The 14,984-nt window shown below is 33.9% G+C and overlaps 1 protein-coding gene across 1 annotated transcript in view; it reads right to left on the bottom strand.

Annotated features, from left to right (window-relative positions):
* Positions 1-14,984, bottom strand: part of LOC114328165 (uncharacterized) — a 106,927-nt gene that overhangs the window by 69,428 nt on the left and 22,515 nt on the right. The window contains exon 3 of the mRNA XM_028276947.2: positions 13,556-13,742. Coding sequence (XP_028132748.2) covers positions 13,556-13,742 — 187 coding nt within the window. The remainder of the gene's footprint in view (positions 1-13,555; positions 13,743-14,984) is intronic.

The raw sequence follows: 14,984 nt of genomic DNA on the forward strand, positions 1-14,984 counted from the left end.
AAATAAAGTTTCAAGTACGTGAAATACTTTCAGGTTAAGGCAATAAGGTTTCAAGCGACAAGTACTTTAGAAAAATTAAGAGTGTGTGTACTGTGTACCCACGTAAGAAGTTATACTTCCATTATATGATTTCAACGAAACAAATATACTTTCAGTGGCGTACCCAGGGGGGTTTGTCCCCCTCCCCCAGCGCTTAAAAGAATATTTAAAGAGTAGTAGGAAAATGTAACTTGTCTTTCACAAAAAATAGAAAAAATTTCGGTGTCCAAGCCAACCCCACTCCAAAGGAACATTTTACTAAGTGCGCCACTGTAACAGTTTATTTGTATTTTATTTAAATATCAAACTAATTTTAATACTTACTACTTTCTAAAAAAATTTATTAAAACAAAAATTAAAAAAAAAAGAATGTGTCTGTACTTTGTACTCACATAAGAAGTTACACTTCTATATGATTTTAACGAAATAAATATACTTTTAACACTTTATTTGTATTTTGTTTAAATATCAAACTAATTTTTATACTTACTACTTTCCAAAAATGTTTATTAAAACAATAACAAAAATTAGAAAAATAAAAAAGAACAGAGGGCATTATTAGAGAGTATTTTTTTATTTTCATTTTAAGTTCTGTCGTTTAAGCTAAATTTAGGAAAAATATGTTTTGTGTTATGATTTTCTATTTAAAAATAAATATTCGTTTTATTTTGAAATTTATACCTTAAGTTCACCAATTGCGCTTACAATTTTTGGAAAATTTAAAATTTTTTGTGAAATGCTTATCTTATAATTCCATAAGGTTCCAAGTACAACGCTTATAGTGCAATAGGGTTCCAAGTACACTGCAGACGTCAGTAAATATGTTACAAAATTGCACATTAGAATCAGGTCCATGTCACCAGCCCCCCCTTTTTCGATTTGAGGGTCGAAAAAAAGCTCATTCGTTTGTATTGCGTTAGTACTGGATTGTCTCACCCTTCATTCGTTTGTACTGCCCCCACCCTTTTAAATCTGCCTGGAGGGGCTGGTGACATGCCATCCCCCCCTTTTTCGATTTGAGGGTCGAAAAAAAGCTCATTCGTTTGTATTGCGTTAGTACTGGATTGTATCACCTTTCATTCGTTTGTACTCCCCCCACCCTTTTATATCTGCCTGGAGGGGCTGGTGACATGCCATCCCCCCCTTTTTTGATCTGGGGGTCCGGGATGGGTATGTTCGTTTGTACTGCGTTAGTATCGGATTGTATCGCCTTTATTTTGTTTGTACCCCCCTAACCCGTCTAGATTGGCCTGGGGGGGCCAGTGACATGCTACCCCTCTACTCTGCACTTTTTGCCATCTAACGTCGAAAATAGGCTATTTCGTTTGTACTGCGTTAGTACTGGATTGTATTATCCTTCATTCGTTTGTACTACCCCCACCCTTTTAAATCTCCCTGGAGGGGCTGGTGACATGCTATCCCCCCTTTTTCGATCTGGTGGTCCGGGATGGGTATGTTCGTTTGTACTGCGTTAGTATCGGATTGTACCGCTCTTATTTTGTTTGTACTGCCCCCACGCTTTTAAATCTGTCTGGAGGGGCTGGTGACATGCTATCCCCCCTTTTTCGATCTGGGGTTCCGGGATGGGCACGTTCGTTTGTACTGCGTTAGTATCGGATTGTATCGCCTTTATTTTGTTTGTACCACCCCCACCCGTCTAGATTGGTCTGGGGGGGCCAGCGACATGCTACCACTCTACTCTGCACTATTTGCCATCTGACGTCGAAAATAGGCTATTTCGTTTGTACTGCGTTAGTACTGGATTGTATCACCCTTTATTCGTTTGTATTGCCCTCACCCTTTTAAATCTGCCTGGAGGGGCTGGTGACATGCTATCCCCTCCTTTTTCGGTCTCGGGGTCCAGAATGGGTATGTTCGTTTGTACTGCGTTAGTATCGGATTGTATCGCCCTTGTTTTGTTTGTACCGCCCCCACCCGTCTAGATTGGCCTGGGGGGCCAGCGACATGCTACCCTCTACTCTGCACTCTTTGCCTTCTGAACGTCGAAAATAGGCTATTTCGTTTGTACTGCGTTAGTACTGGATTGTATCACTCTTCATTCGTTTGTACTGCCTCCACCCTTTTAAATCTGTCTGGAGGGGCTGGAGACATGCCATCCCCCCTTTTTCGATACGGTGGTCCGGGATGGGAATGTTCGTTTGTACTGCGTTAGTATCGGATTGTATCGCCCTTATTTTGTTTGTACCGCCCCACCCGTCTAGATTGGCCTGGGGGCCAGTGACATACTACCCTTCTACATTTAAAACAGGGGAGGAATAATGCTAAGAGTAAGGACACAAAATTAGCCAAAACTATTATAGTAACACCGCGGGTGTAAAATTTGGTAAATTCGTCAAAAATGTAACGAATTACATTTTGAAATTGAAAAACAGGCTTGCAAGCCACTCTCCATGGGGAATGGAAAGTTACACCCTCAAATGGATCTCGAAGTAGTTCTACGCCACCGATTTGAAAAATGGTACATGTATTTGTTGGAGATATTTTGAACACCATTTTCGATCAGAAATCAGAGGAGCGACCTTGCCTTTCCCTACTAGGAAGAAATTTATCCATCCCTTCAATAAGTTTTACAGTTTTACAAGCTATCGATATGAAAATCAAAGATCTCATGCGGCGCATTCCGAAATGCACTCTTCGTTGTACAATTTCAACCTCTCTGGATAACTGATTAACTGAAACATACATACGGCAGAATTCATTGGAATCGAAAATTATTAAAAGTATTTGGAACATTAAATGCAAAATTCCCACAATCAATGTCTTTCCTACCATCTAATGCGAGAGACCAGATAACAATAATTGCCGTTGCTATGTTATGGTAATTTGTTTTCTAATGTCTGTCCCACCTTGACTTTACAGTACACGAACATACGGCAATACAATCCTTATGGGAATTTTTAGCGCGGCGATGCCGATTTTCTTCAAAAGAATTTTCAATCGGACATTACCAAGGTCCTAAAAATGTTAAATTAAAACTAACCCGTTACAGTAAAACAATATTTTTCATTGTTTTTTGTGAGTGATAGTCATTTTCGAAAAGTAATCAGCAATTTTATAATCAATATGCGTATTTTTGGTTAAGAATGTTAGAATATTCAACATTAAAAGTGAATGTTGTTCTATGGTTGTTAATTTATGTATTGACAGTATAGACAATTCTGAAGTAATGTCAAAAAAAATATAAAATACATTGTCAGTTACCGGAGGGACCGCAGACGTTCGGAAACAATTAGCGTCTCTTTGCAAAGACAATGACGTCGACTTTGCAAAGTAACAAGACACTTACTCAACACACACACTACACATTACTCCCCTGACTTAGCGATAAGTTATACAATTACGTGGCTAAAGGTTTTAGTTCTAAACCAAAGCCAGAATCAGAGAGAAAAAAAAAAACATTGTCAGTCAAGTTTAAGTAAAGTTTTATATTGTCCTACCAGGTCCTACAGTTGAGAATAAATAAAGTATAATTGTTGATGGTCAGTTCACCTAAATTAAATTATAAAAAAGAATATTAAATAAGCTTAAAATTATTACTGATAACATTGTATTGAGTAACTCATTGCTTATTTAGAAAATTTGGCTCCTAATGGCAGTTTATTGTTATTCAATGACTGATTTCCAAGATGAAATTAATGGCATTTTAATGTGTTTACACCCTACGACAGTGGCAGTAAAAGTGAGGAAGACAGGATTATAGAAAGGAGCTAAATTATATATAGTTTAAATGTATTTTAATTATTTCTGTAGGTACCTACGTATTTATTAAGGTTTAACATATTTATGCGCTTAAATACATTATTATATAAATATTTTATACAATATTATTTTTATTTTGTTCACATAAAGGTATTTTTCAAAAAAAAAGGTTTTAGAACCCCTGACAGCCACAAAATGTCACTAATATTAATTCCTAAGTTATTTATAGTTATCCGATAGAAAAAAGTATATTTCCTTCAACTGTTTCTGATAAAATTTGGCATCACTGTTGGTCATAAGAACCTGTACTGTAAAGTCAAGGTGGGACGCACAATAGAAAGGTTTGTATTGTTCATTTATGACTGCAATGAGATTCAGAATTTCCGTATTTTATTTGCAAAATAAATATAGTGTCAAAAACTTGCTTATACATTTGACGCACTGTCCGTCAACGTGTTAATTGACTCAGTGCCAAAACGAGACATTTTTATAGAAAAATATTTGCAAATATATGAAATGCCAAACTGACCTATTAAATAAAATTTATTAAAATAAATTTTCGATTTTTTACTATGGAATTATCGCTGTATAGACCAGGGCGGATCTGTTTTGAAGTGGATGTGAGAGGTGGCACTCCGATTTTTGCAGATAAAATTAGGTGACAACTTCAGTAATTATAATTGGCTTATGTTCTCAAATATGTCCGGAACATTAATAAAAACATTCAAATATTTAAAAATTTCGAAAAACATCGATTTTTTTCAACTTTTCAATCGTTTTTAAAACGATTCATTTTGGAACAAAGTCGTAGGGAAATAAAATAAAGATAATTGAATTTTTTATGATATACGACTATAAAATACACTTAATAGATTTTGCATAATAATTTTGCAATCTAAATTTTTTTAAAAAAGCTAAAATTTTTTTAAACTTTTTGAACAAAAAGTAGACCGTTATTTAGAAGTTTGCTAATTTTTTTACATATAAAGATACGCCCTACCTATCTAATACACTTTACAGAACTTAAGTTGGTTTATTTAATCGGCCTCAGCGATGTTTTAAAGTTATACACAATTTTTTGGCTTATAAACAAATACAGTGAGGACGTTTGAGTTAATAAATACGAATAAATTCATTTTTCTGTTATTTATCAAATAAACATTTTTTTCTGTTTTAGGACAACAGTAAAATGTATCTCGAATTAACTAAATTAAATACTTTCTTCTGTTTGTCTCAATTAATTAAAAAAAAATTTGGGCACCCTGTATAAACAATTATGTAATAAATAGAGAATTGAATAATCTTTCAAATAAGCTAGCACACGACCCACATTTTCATTTAAAAAAATCATCGATTACGTCATCACACCCAGATGGATGACGTTAGTAGTATGATAGATATCCCAAAAATTATAATTTAAATATAAAAATCGACCTGTTTAGGGATTTATCTCCAGAGTTGCCCATTCTCGAGAAAATGAATTTATTCCAACTCAAACGTCCTCACTATATTTCTTTATAAGCAAAAAATTGTTTATATCCTTAAAACAGTGGTGAGGCCGCTTAAATAATCCGATTTTAATTTTGTAAAGTGTATTGGATTGGTAAAGTACCTCTCGATATGTAAAAAAATTAGCAAACTTCTAACAGAAACTACTACTACTCTACTTTTTGTTCAGAAAGTTTTTAAAAAATTTGAACTTTTTCTAAAAAAATTTAGATTGCAAAATTATTATGCAAAATCTATTATGTCGATTTTAATGAAATTTGGTGGACGGATTGAGTATGTTGTAAGAATTTTCTAAGTAAAATACGAAGGTTCTAAGTGCAACCAAAGTGGTTGAAAAACATTGAATAAAAAGAGGCTTATTTTGCCCTCTTATTTTGTATTTATTGCTATTTTGCAGAAAGGATAATCATTTAAGATATTTTATACCAGTCGTGTCGTATATCATACAAAATTCAATTATCTTTATTTTGTTCCAAAATGAATCGTTTTTAAGTTACAAGCAATGAAAGTTGAAAAAAATCGATGTTTTTCGAAATTTTTAAATATTTAAATTTTTTTAATAATATTCCAAACATATTTGAGAAGGAGCATAAGTCCATTATAATTACTGAAGTTGTCACCTAATTTTATCTGCAAAAATCGGAATGCCACCTCTCACATCCACCTCAAAACAGATCCGCCGTGGTCTATACAGCGATAATTCCATAGTAGAAATCGAAAGTTGCAATGTCATTGTTTATTTAATAGGTCAGTTTGGCATTTAATATACTTGCAAATATTTTTCTATAAAAATGTCTCGTTTTGGCACTGAATCTGTAGAGTCAATTAACACGTTGACGGACAGTGCGTCAAATGTATAAGCAAGTTTTTGACACTATATTTATTTTACAAATAAAATACGGAAATTCTGAATCTTATTGCAGTCATAAACGAACAATACAAACCTTTCTAGAAAACAAATTACCATAACATAGCAGCGGCAATTATTGTTATCTGGTCTCTGACATTAGATGGTAAGAAAGATATTGATTGTGGGAATTTTTCATTTAATGTTCCAAATACTTTTAATAATTTTCGATTCCAATGAATTCTGCCGTATGTATGTTTCAGTTTATCAGTTATCCAGAGAGTTGAAATTGTACAACGAAGAGTTCATTTCGGAATGCGCCGCATGAGATCTTTGATTTTCATATCGATAGCTTGTAAAACTGTAAAATTTATTGAAGGGATGGATAAATTTCTTCCTAGTAGGAAAAGACAAGGTCGGTGCTCTGATTTCTGATTGAAAATGGTGTTCAAAATATCTCCAACAAATACATGTACCATTTTTCAAATCGCTACAACTCCGAAATCCATCTGGGGGGGTAAATTTCCATTCCCCATGGAGAGTGGAGAGTGGCTTGCAAGCCTGTTTTTCAGTTTCAAAATTTAATTCGTTTCATTTTTGACGAATTTACCAAATTTTACACCCGCGGTGTTACTATGTGCAAGGTTTGGCTGAGTTTGTGACTTTACTCCTAGCACTAATCCTTTTCTGTTTTAAATGTAGAAGGGTAGGGGTAGTACAAACAAAATAAGGGCGGTACAATCCAGTACTAACGCAGTACAAACGAAGTAGCCTATTTTTGACATTCAGATGGCAAAGAATGCATAGTAGAGGGGTAGCATGTCACTGGCCCCCCAGGCCAATCTAGACAGGTGGGGGCGGTACAAACAAAATAAGGGCGATACAATCCGATACTAACGTAGTACAAACGAACATACCCATCCCGGACCCCCATATCGAAAAAGGGGGGATGGCATGGCACCAGCCCCTCCAGTCAGATTTAAAAGGGTGGAGGCAGTACAAAAGAATGAGGGTGATACAATCCAGTACTAACGCAGTACAAACGAAATAGCCTATTTTCGACATTCAGAAGACAAAAAGTGCAGAGTAGAGGGTAGCATGTCACTGGCCCCCCCAGGCCAATCTAGACGGGTGGGGGCAGTACAAACAAAATAAAGGCGATACAATCCGATACTAACGCAATACAAACGAACATACCCATCCCGGACCCCCAGATGGAAAAAGGGGGGATAGCCTGTCACCAGCCCCTCCAGACAGATTTAAGAGGGTGGGGGCAGTACAAACAAAATAAGGGTGATACAATCCGATACTAACGCAGTACAAACGAACATACCCATTCTGGACCCCGAGATCGAAAAAGGAGGGGATAGCATGTCACCAGCCCATCCAGGCAGATTTAAAAGGGTGAGGGCAATACAAACGAATGAAGGGTGATACAATCCAGTACTAACGCAGTACAAACGAAATAGCCTATTTTCGACGTCAGATGGCAAATAGTGCAGAGTAGAGTGATAGCATGTCGCTGGCCCCCCCAGACCAATCTAGACGGGTGGGGGTGGTACAAACAAAATAAAGGCGATACAATCCGATACTAACGCAGTACAAACGAACGTGCCCATCCCGGAACCCCAGATCGAAAAAGGGGGGATAGCATGTCACCAGCCCCTCCAGACAGATTTAAAAGCGTGGGGGCAGTACAAACAAAATAAGAGCGGTACAATCCGATACTAACGCAGTACAAACGAACATACCCATCCCGGACCACCAGATCGAAAAAGGGGGGGGGATAGCATGTCACCAGCCCCTCCAGGGAGATTTAAAAGGGTGGGGGCAGTACAAACGAATGAAGGATGATACAATCCAGTACTAACGCAGTACAAACGAAAGAGCCTATTTTCGACGTTAGATGGCAATAACTGCAGAGTAGAGGGGTAGCATGTCACTGGCCCCCCCAGGCCAATCTAGACGGGTTAGAGGGGTACAAACAAAATAAAGGCGATACAATCCGATACTAACGCAGTACAAACGAACATACCCATCCCGGACCCCCAGATCAAAAAAGGGGGGGATGGCATGTCACCAGCCCCTCCAGGCAGATTTAAAAAAGTGGGGGGAGTACAAACGAATGAAAGGTGATACAATCCAGTACTAACGCAATACAAACGAATGAGCTTTTTTTCGACCCTCAAATCGAAAAAGGGGGGGATGGCATGTCACCAGCCCCTCCAGGCAGATTTAAAAGTGTGGGGGCAGTACAAACGAATGAAGGGTGATACAATCCAGTACTAACGCAATACAAACGAATGATCTTTTTTTCGACCCTCAAATCGAAAAAGGGGGGGCTGGTGACATGGACCTATTAGAATCTTACTTATGACATTATCTAACGTGACGCGTTATCACAATTTATCACACTGTAGTATAAAATAATTTTAAGATTTACAGTCCTTCAAATAACGAAGTTATGATAGTTTAAAATTAGAAATTTGTGTCCTGAAAAATTTATGAAATGGCGCTTGGAACCTTATTGATCTCAGCCCTCGATATAACGACCAAAAAGGGTACAAATATTGTACACTTCTCAATAATGAGACCTATTTTCTTTGTAAATGAATGCAGATTTGTGTTTGTATTAGAATGAATTTCTCTTATGTCTTAGTACCAAGAATATGTAACTACATGATACCTGCTTCCTATCGGATGATCATTAGAATATGTTCTCGGATTATATTTTTCCTTTTAATTATTTTCATAGCTATTGCATGCTTTTCCATATGGGTGCTTTAGACTAGATTTTTCTGAAAAATTCTAAACCGATTCAACAGGATTCAAGTTGGGACTAATAACAATTCAATAAAGACTAAATGGCTCTTACAAATAGGGAACTTGCATAAATTTTTAAATTCGAAAAAAATGTTATAAATCACAACAGAACATAATTTAAAACATGTATCAAAGATAAAAAAAGTTTTGTTTGTCTTTCGTTTGGCCCCTAAAGACGATTAAAAATTCAAATTGAAACAGGTGGTCCAAAACGCATAGTGACGTCATATAGTTGTGCATGTACATTCTGCACCAACAAAGTAAACAAAATTGTATATAATTTTAAATTAGACACTATAAACGTCAGTAGAAAATACAGTTATGTAACGTCACAAGCGTTTTTGATCGTTTGAACTATTTTACATTGGCTAAGGGTTCTTCTAAACCAAGGCCAGAAAACAGAAAAAATATATAGATTTTAAATTATCTTCTAAGTTATTATGAGGTTTTATCGCGTGAAAGTTTGGAAATATTATTTTTAAAGGAAACTGAATAATATTACGTAATAAAAAAATGTGTAAGTTCCCTCATAGGTTTGGCATTCGTTTTGACACTAACACTAAGTTTTATAAATATATTTGATAATTTCTATTTCTGATATATTTGAGTGTTTTTAAGATATATTTTTTAAAATGACCGAAGAGGTTTTTGTAAAGGGCAGTCTGATAACTTACCTATAGTTGATATGTGTATGGTGGCTACATACTTTCAAAAAAGTGAAAATTTTTCCGTCGGAGAAGTTCGGGGAGTTAAAGCAGATAAGTAAGTACATATATTATGTATATGATACTCCCATTATACCTACTAATTTTATACTGTGATTTTATTCTGATTATTATTCTCATAAGTATTTAACGATAAAACTTAGTAGGTACACACTTCCTATTAAGTATAGTGGCAATATTATAAAACACAGAAATATGAAAAAATATACTTGTTTTATTTAACACTATTAAGCAGACAACATACTACTTACGATAAAATGATCTTGACATACATGAAGACCTTGTGTAATGTGTATTATCTGAAATATATTTTTTCGACATGCAAATAACCACTTTAAACGGCGTTTTTTATCCCTTGGTAATCTAATAAATATTTTATTGGGGTTTTGAATGCTTGTACTTGTACAGAATGGCACTAAACAATACTTATAAAGTTTTTCTTTATTTTCCATATTAATCTTTCTCTTTTTTCCTTCAAAAACTGTAAACTCCAATCCCAACAAACTGGTATATTTTTTATATTATTACAATGACATACGATAAAAAAATGTCATTACAATATAAATATTTTCCCATATTTCGCGACGATGCTGTGGCCAAATACCCAAGTAGGTGGAGGCCAATAAACTAAAGAAGAAGAAGAAGAATATACTTACATATAACCCTCCCACATCACTGATATAACCATATAAAAAACTAATGTAAAACTATGTGACGTCACGGGCCGTCTGAACTACTTTAAAATAAAGAAGACTTTAAATTTGTATTTCTAAGTTATTATGAGTTTTTGAAGCGGAAAATTTTGGAAATCTCATTTTTATACAAAACTGAACATTATTATGTAATAAAAAAAAATGTGCAAGTTCCCAGGGAACTTGCATAAATTTTTAAATTCGAAAAAAATGTTATAAATCACAACAGAACATAATTTAAAACATGTATCAAAGATAAAAAAAAGTTTTGTTTGTCTTTCGTTTGGCCCCTAAAGACGATTAAAAATTCAAATTAAAACAGGTGGTCCAAAACGCATAGTGACGTCATATAGTTGTGTATGTACATTCTGCACCAACAAAGTAAACAAAATTGTATATAATTTTAAATTAGACACTATAAACGTCAGTAGAAAATACAGTTATGTAACGTCACAAGCGTTTTTGATCGTTTGAACTATTTTACATTGGCTAAGGGTTCTTCTAAACCAAGGCCAGAAAACAGAAAAAAATATATAGATTTTAAATTATCTTCTAAGTTATTATGAGGTTTTACCGCGTGAAAGTTTGGAAATATTATTTTTAAAGGAAACTGAATAATATTACGTAATAAAAAAATGTGTAAGTTCCCTTATAGGTTTGGCATTGGTTTTGACACTGACACTAAGTTTTATAAATATATTTGATAATTTCTATTTCTGATATATTTGAGTGTTTTTAAGATATATTTTTTAAAATGACCGAAGAGGGTTTTTGTAAAGGGCAGTCTGATAACTTACCTATAGTTGATATGTGTATGGTGGCTACATATTTTCAAGAGTGAAAATTTTTCCGTCGGAGAAGTTCGGGGAGTTAAAGCAGATAAGTAAGTACATATATTATGTATATTATACTCCCATTATACCTACTAATTTTATACTGTGATTTTATTCTGATTATTATTCTCATAATTATTTAACGATAAAACTTAGTAGGTACACACTTCCTATTAAGTATAGTGATCAAAAAATGTCATTACAATATAAATATTTTCCCATATTTCGCGACGATGCTGTGGCCAAATACCCAAGTAGGTGGAGGCCAATAAACTAAAGAAGAAGAAGAAGAATATACTTACATATAACCCTCCCACATCACTGATATAACCATATAAAAAACTAATGTAAAACTATGTGACGTCACGGGCCGTCTGAACTACTTTAAAATAAAGAAGACTTTAAATTTGTATTTCTAAGTTATTATGAGTTTTTGAAGCGGGAAATTTTGGAAATCTCATTTTTATGCAAAACTGAACATTATTATGTAATAAAAAAAAATGTGCAAGTTCCCCATTTTAGTAACAAAAAAAGTTATAAAAATTAATTAACGTTTTTAAAACATGAAATACACAATGGTGTCACATTCATTGGAACAATGGTGTTCCAAACACAGATATTTTGAGCATATTTGGCAGTAAAACTTTGTTTTTCTATTTTTCTTCCAATCACAAACAGCACAGCGATCTGAAGTTCCTGGTGTTACGACTGGTACTTGTTCTGTTGGTAAACCACATATCTCCCTAAACCTCATTCTGATGGTTCTGGGTAAGTTATATATTTATATTTATATATATAAATATAAATAAACTAATCTATAAACATTGAAAATAAGGAAAAGATCTTAAATTACCTTACTAATTAAAAATATCGATGTGTGATCCAAACACAAAAATTGGTGCACAAATACTCGCACACGGTGTACGGGACCGTGTTGCGTAATAACAAAAGGACAGTACTATTTTTTACACTGCGAGCTGACTTTACCCACAGTTGATTGACCACTGAATGGGTATACGAAGTAGCCATTCAAAATCCCCACTACAAGCAGAGTTACAGGAATTTTTTTACAGGCCCGGTCTCCCACACCGTGTGCGAGTAACGGAGGGTTAACTGTTATAAACAAACTAGCTTTTAATTAAATAAAAAAAGTGGCGAACTTTAACCGTAATTAACTTAGGCAAAAAGTATTTTTTGAAAATTCGTGTAATAAAACCAGCTTTTTAAATCCTATTGTAGTTTTAGCCTACAGTCAATACTAACAAAGTTACTCGAATTGCTTATAAGCCAAAAATGACTCTACATTAGTAAAATGTTTTCGGAGTGATAAAAGTGACTTTATAATAATTTTAATAAACACGTTGAAAACATGACTATTCTTTTTTCATGTGATTTTCACAGAATTGCTATATCATTATTATTTTCTGTACAATATTGCGAAAAAAAAGCTATTTGGGATAAACAAATCGAATAAAATTTAAACTAATTAACGAATCGTCTTAAAATATTTTGTGCATTATATGGACTATTTGACTCAACTTTTCATGCAATATAAAAGTCTTAAGGTCATTTTCGCAAAAGTTATAGCAAAATTTTTTATTTTCGAAACTTTAGTTTTATTTTGCAATTTTCGAAGCAATGATCGGACCGAAATTCAAAAATTTCCATTGTAAACCTTGACTCATCTAATAAAAGAAGAATGCTATAAATAAGATATCTAATTACCCGATTTTAACCTGTAGCGATTTAAACGAAAAACTACCATTTTTGACCCTTATTTGGTAATAACTAAAATTCTCGTCCGAACTGTGACGGGCATTTTTGTATTTATAATGTATTAGGTATATACTACAAAAAAAACCCCATTTGCAACCTGGCTGCTCAAGTGTCCCGAACATGATATATTTTTGCCATATTTCCCTGGCGTAGTATACTATTCAAGATGGCGGTAGTACACAGATATTCTTTTAATACTTTTATTAGATCACCTTTTTTTGTTGCTTTCTTTTGAATATAGATACAATTGCACATAATAAATAGTGAATAATTTTACTTGATAAATGCACTTATTCCAAATCAGCTGTAATAGCTGTGAGCTGTGTAGCTAATAAAGTGAAAATGTATGAGTATCTATGATCAAGAACCTTAATAATTATTATATATACAAAAGTAAGTTTTATCTATTTTTCATTAAAATATAATAGTTTTCCCAATCCTAAACTTAAAACAAGAATAATATTTGTCACTACTACGTACGTCAAACTAATTGATATACTTGTAACAAAGTAAATTTAGCAGAAGTGTAGTTTCCAAAGTTGGAAACTTAATAGATTGCCGTATATACCTACAAGCGGAATATGTCATTACCTTGAGAGTGTATATTGGAAATTGTAGTACAAGGCTTTAGAATTTCCGAACGGGTACGTATACACAAGTTCTGAATATTTCTAAAACAGGGCCTGTTTTTATTCCTATACGCTATTTGCTCGGCTATCAGACAGCTGCGCTCCAGAAACTTTACAAAGTTTTCCGGAGTTGTCGTTTCCGAGTTTTCCTAAAAACAAAACGATGGTTATATTCAGTGTACATTTAAGAATCAATATAACCACGAGGCGGCTATAATATTACCGATATTAAATTTAAATGATATTTTTGTACGGAATAGGAAAGAAATATACTTGAAATATATACATCTCTATAATATAGAAGAAAATGTCACTTTTATTATAAATAAATCGCTCCCAAGACAAAGAACTCAATCATTTTATACAGAAGTTAAGAAAAAATGTAAAGAAATGAAAACAGCTTACCTGAAGTACATGTCAACGAAGACACAAGAGGCATACGATAATTATAAGACAATAAGAAACGTAATACATTCCCTTGTAAACAGAATAAAAAATTATCACGGGAAAAGTTTTTCGAAATAAATGGAATATAATTTTTATGGCCAGCAAAAGGAAATATGGCTCTTTATAAGAGGTCAGAGAATGGAGGTACACGAACTAATAGAACCAAAACACATGAAATGTATACATGGATTGACTGTCTAAAAAAGCTCTATAAAGAATAAGAACAATTGACGCTAGAACTGGAAACATCAGAAATTAGGTACCACAAATTAAGAAATAATTACAAGTACACAGGAAGTTCGAAGAACGGTTGAAAAGCTGAATAAAAAAGCTGAATAAGAATAAGAAAAGCTGCAGGTAACGACGGAATACCAAACGAATTACTAACATATTGTGGAGCAGCAATTACATGTTAACAACAGTTAACAATATTAATTAGTATAAATTATAAAACACAATCAAATACTGCAAGAATTATTCCTGCAAGTAATGAAGCATTACTGCAAGTAATGAAGCTTAAAATAGGACAAAACCTCGCAATTTTTACAGAATGGATCGATTTGCTTGAACATTTGAGAATAAGTAGTGGATATCCATGGATCAAAATTACCCCAGTCAATGGGAGCAAGAATAGGATATAACCTCCGAATTTTATCCTACTGCATGGATTTTACCCTAAGTTCCAAAGTCTACCCTATGCCGATGTGTGCTTTTATCTTGGGGGTGGTTCCCACCCCTTCTCAGAGGTGGACAATTTTTTGGTTAAAATTACCACGGAATTCGCTAGAAAACCGAATAAGCAAAAACTGTTCTATAATTTTTTTTAAAACTCATTACTTTTTGAGATATTCGTGGTTGAAAATTGGCCATTTTCATTAAAACCTAATAACTTTTCGAACGGTTTTTGTGAATACCTTAAAAAATATGCATCTAACTAAAAAACT

This window comes from Diabrotica virgifera, chromosome 1, assembly GCF_917563875.1.
Source record: "Diabrotica virgifera virgifera chromosome 1, PGI_DIABVI_V3a".
In the NCBI taxonomy this organism is placed as follows: Eukaryota; Metazoa; Arthropoda; class Insecta; order Coleoptera; family Chrysomelidae; genus Diabrotica; species Diabrotica virgifera.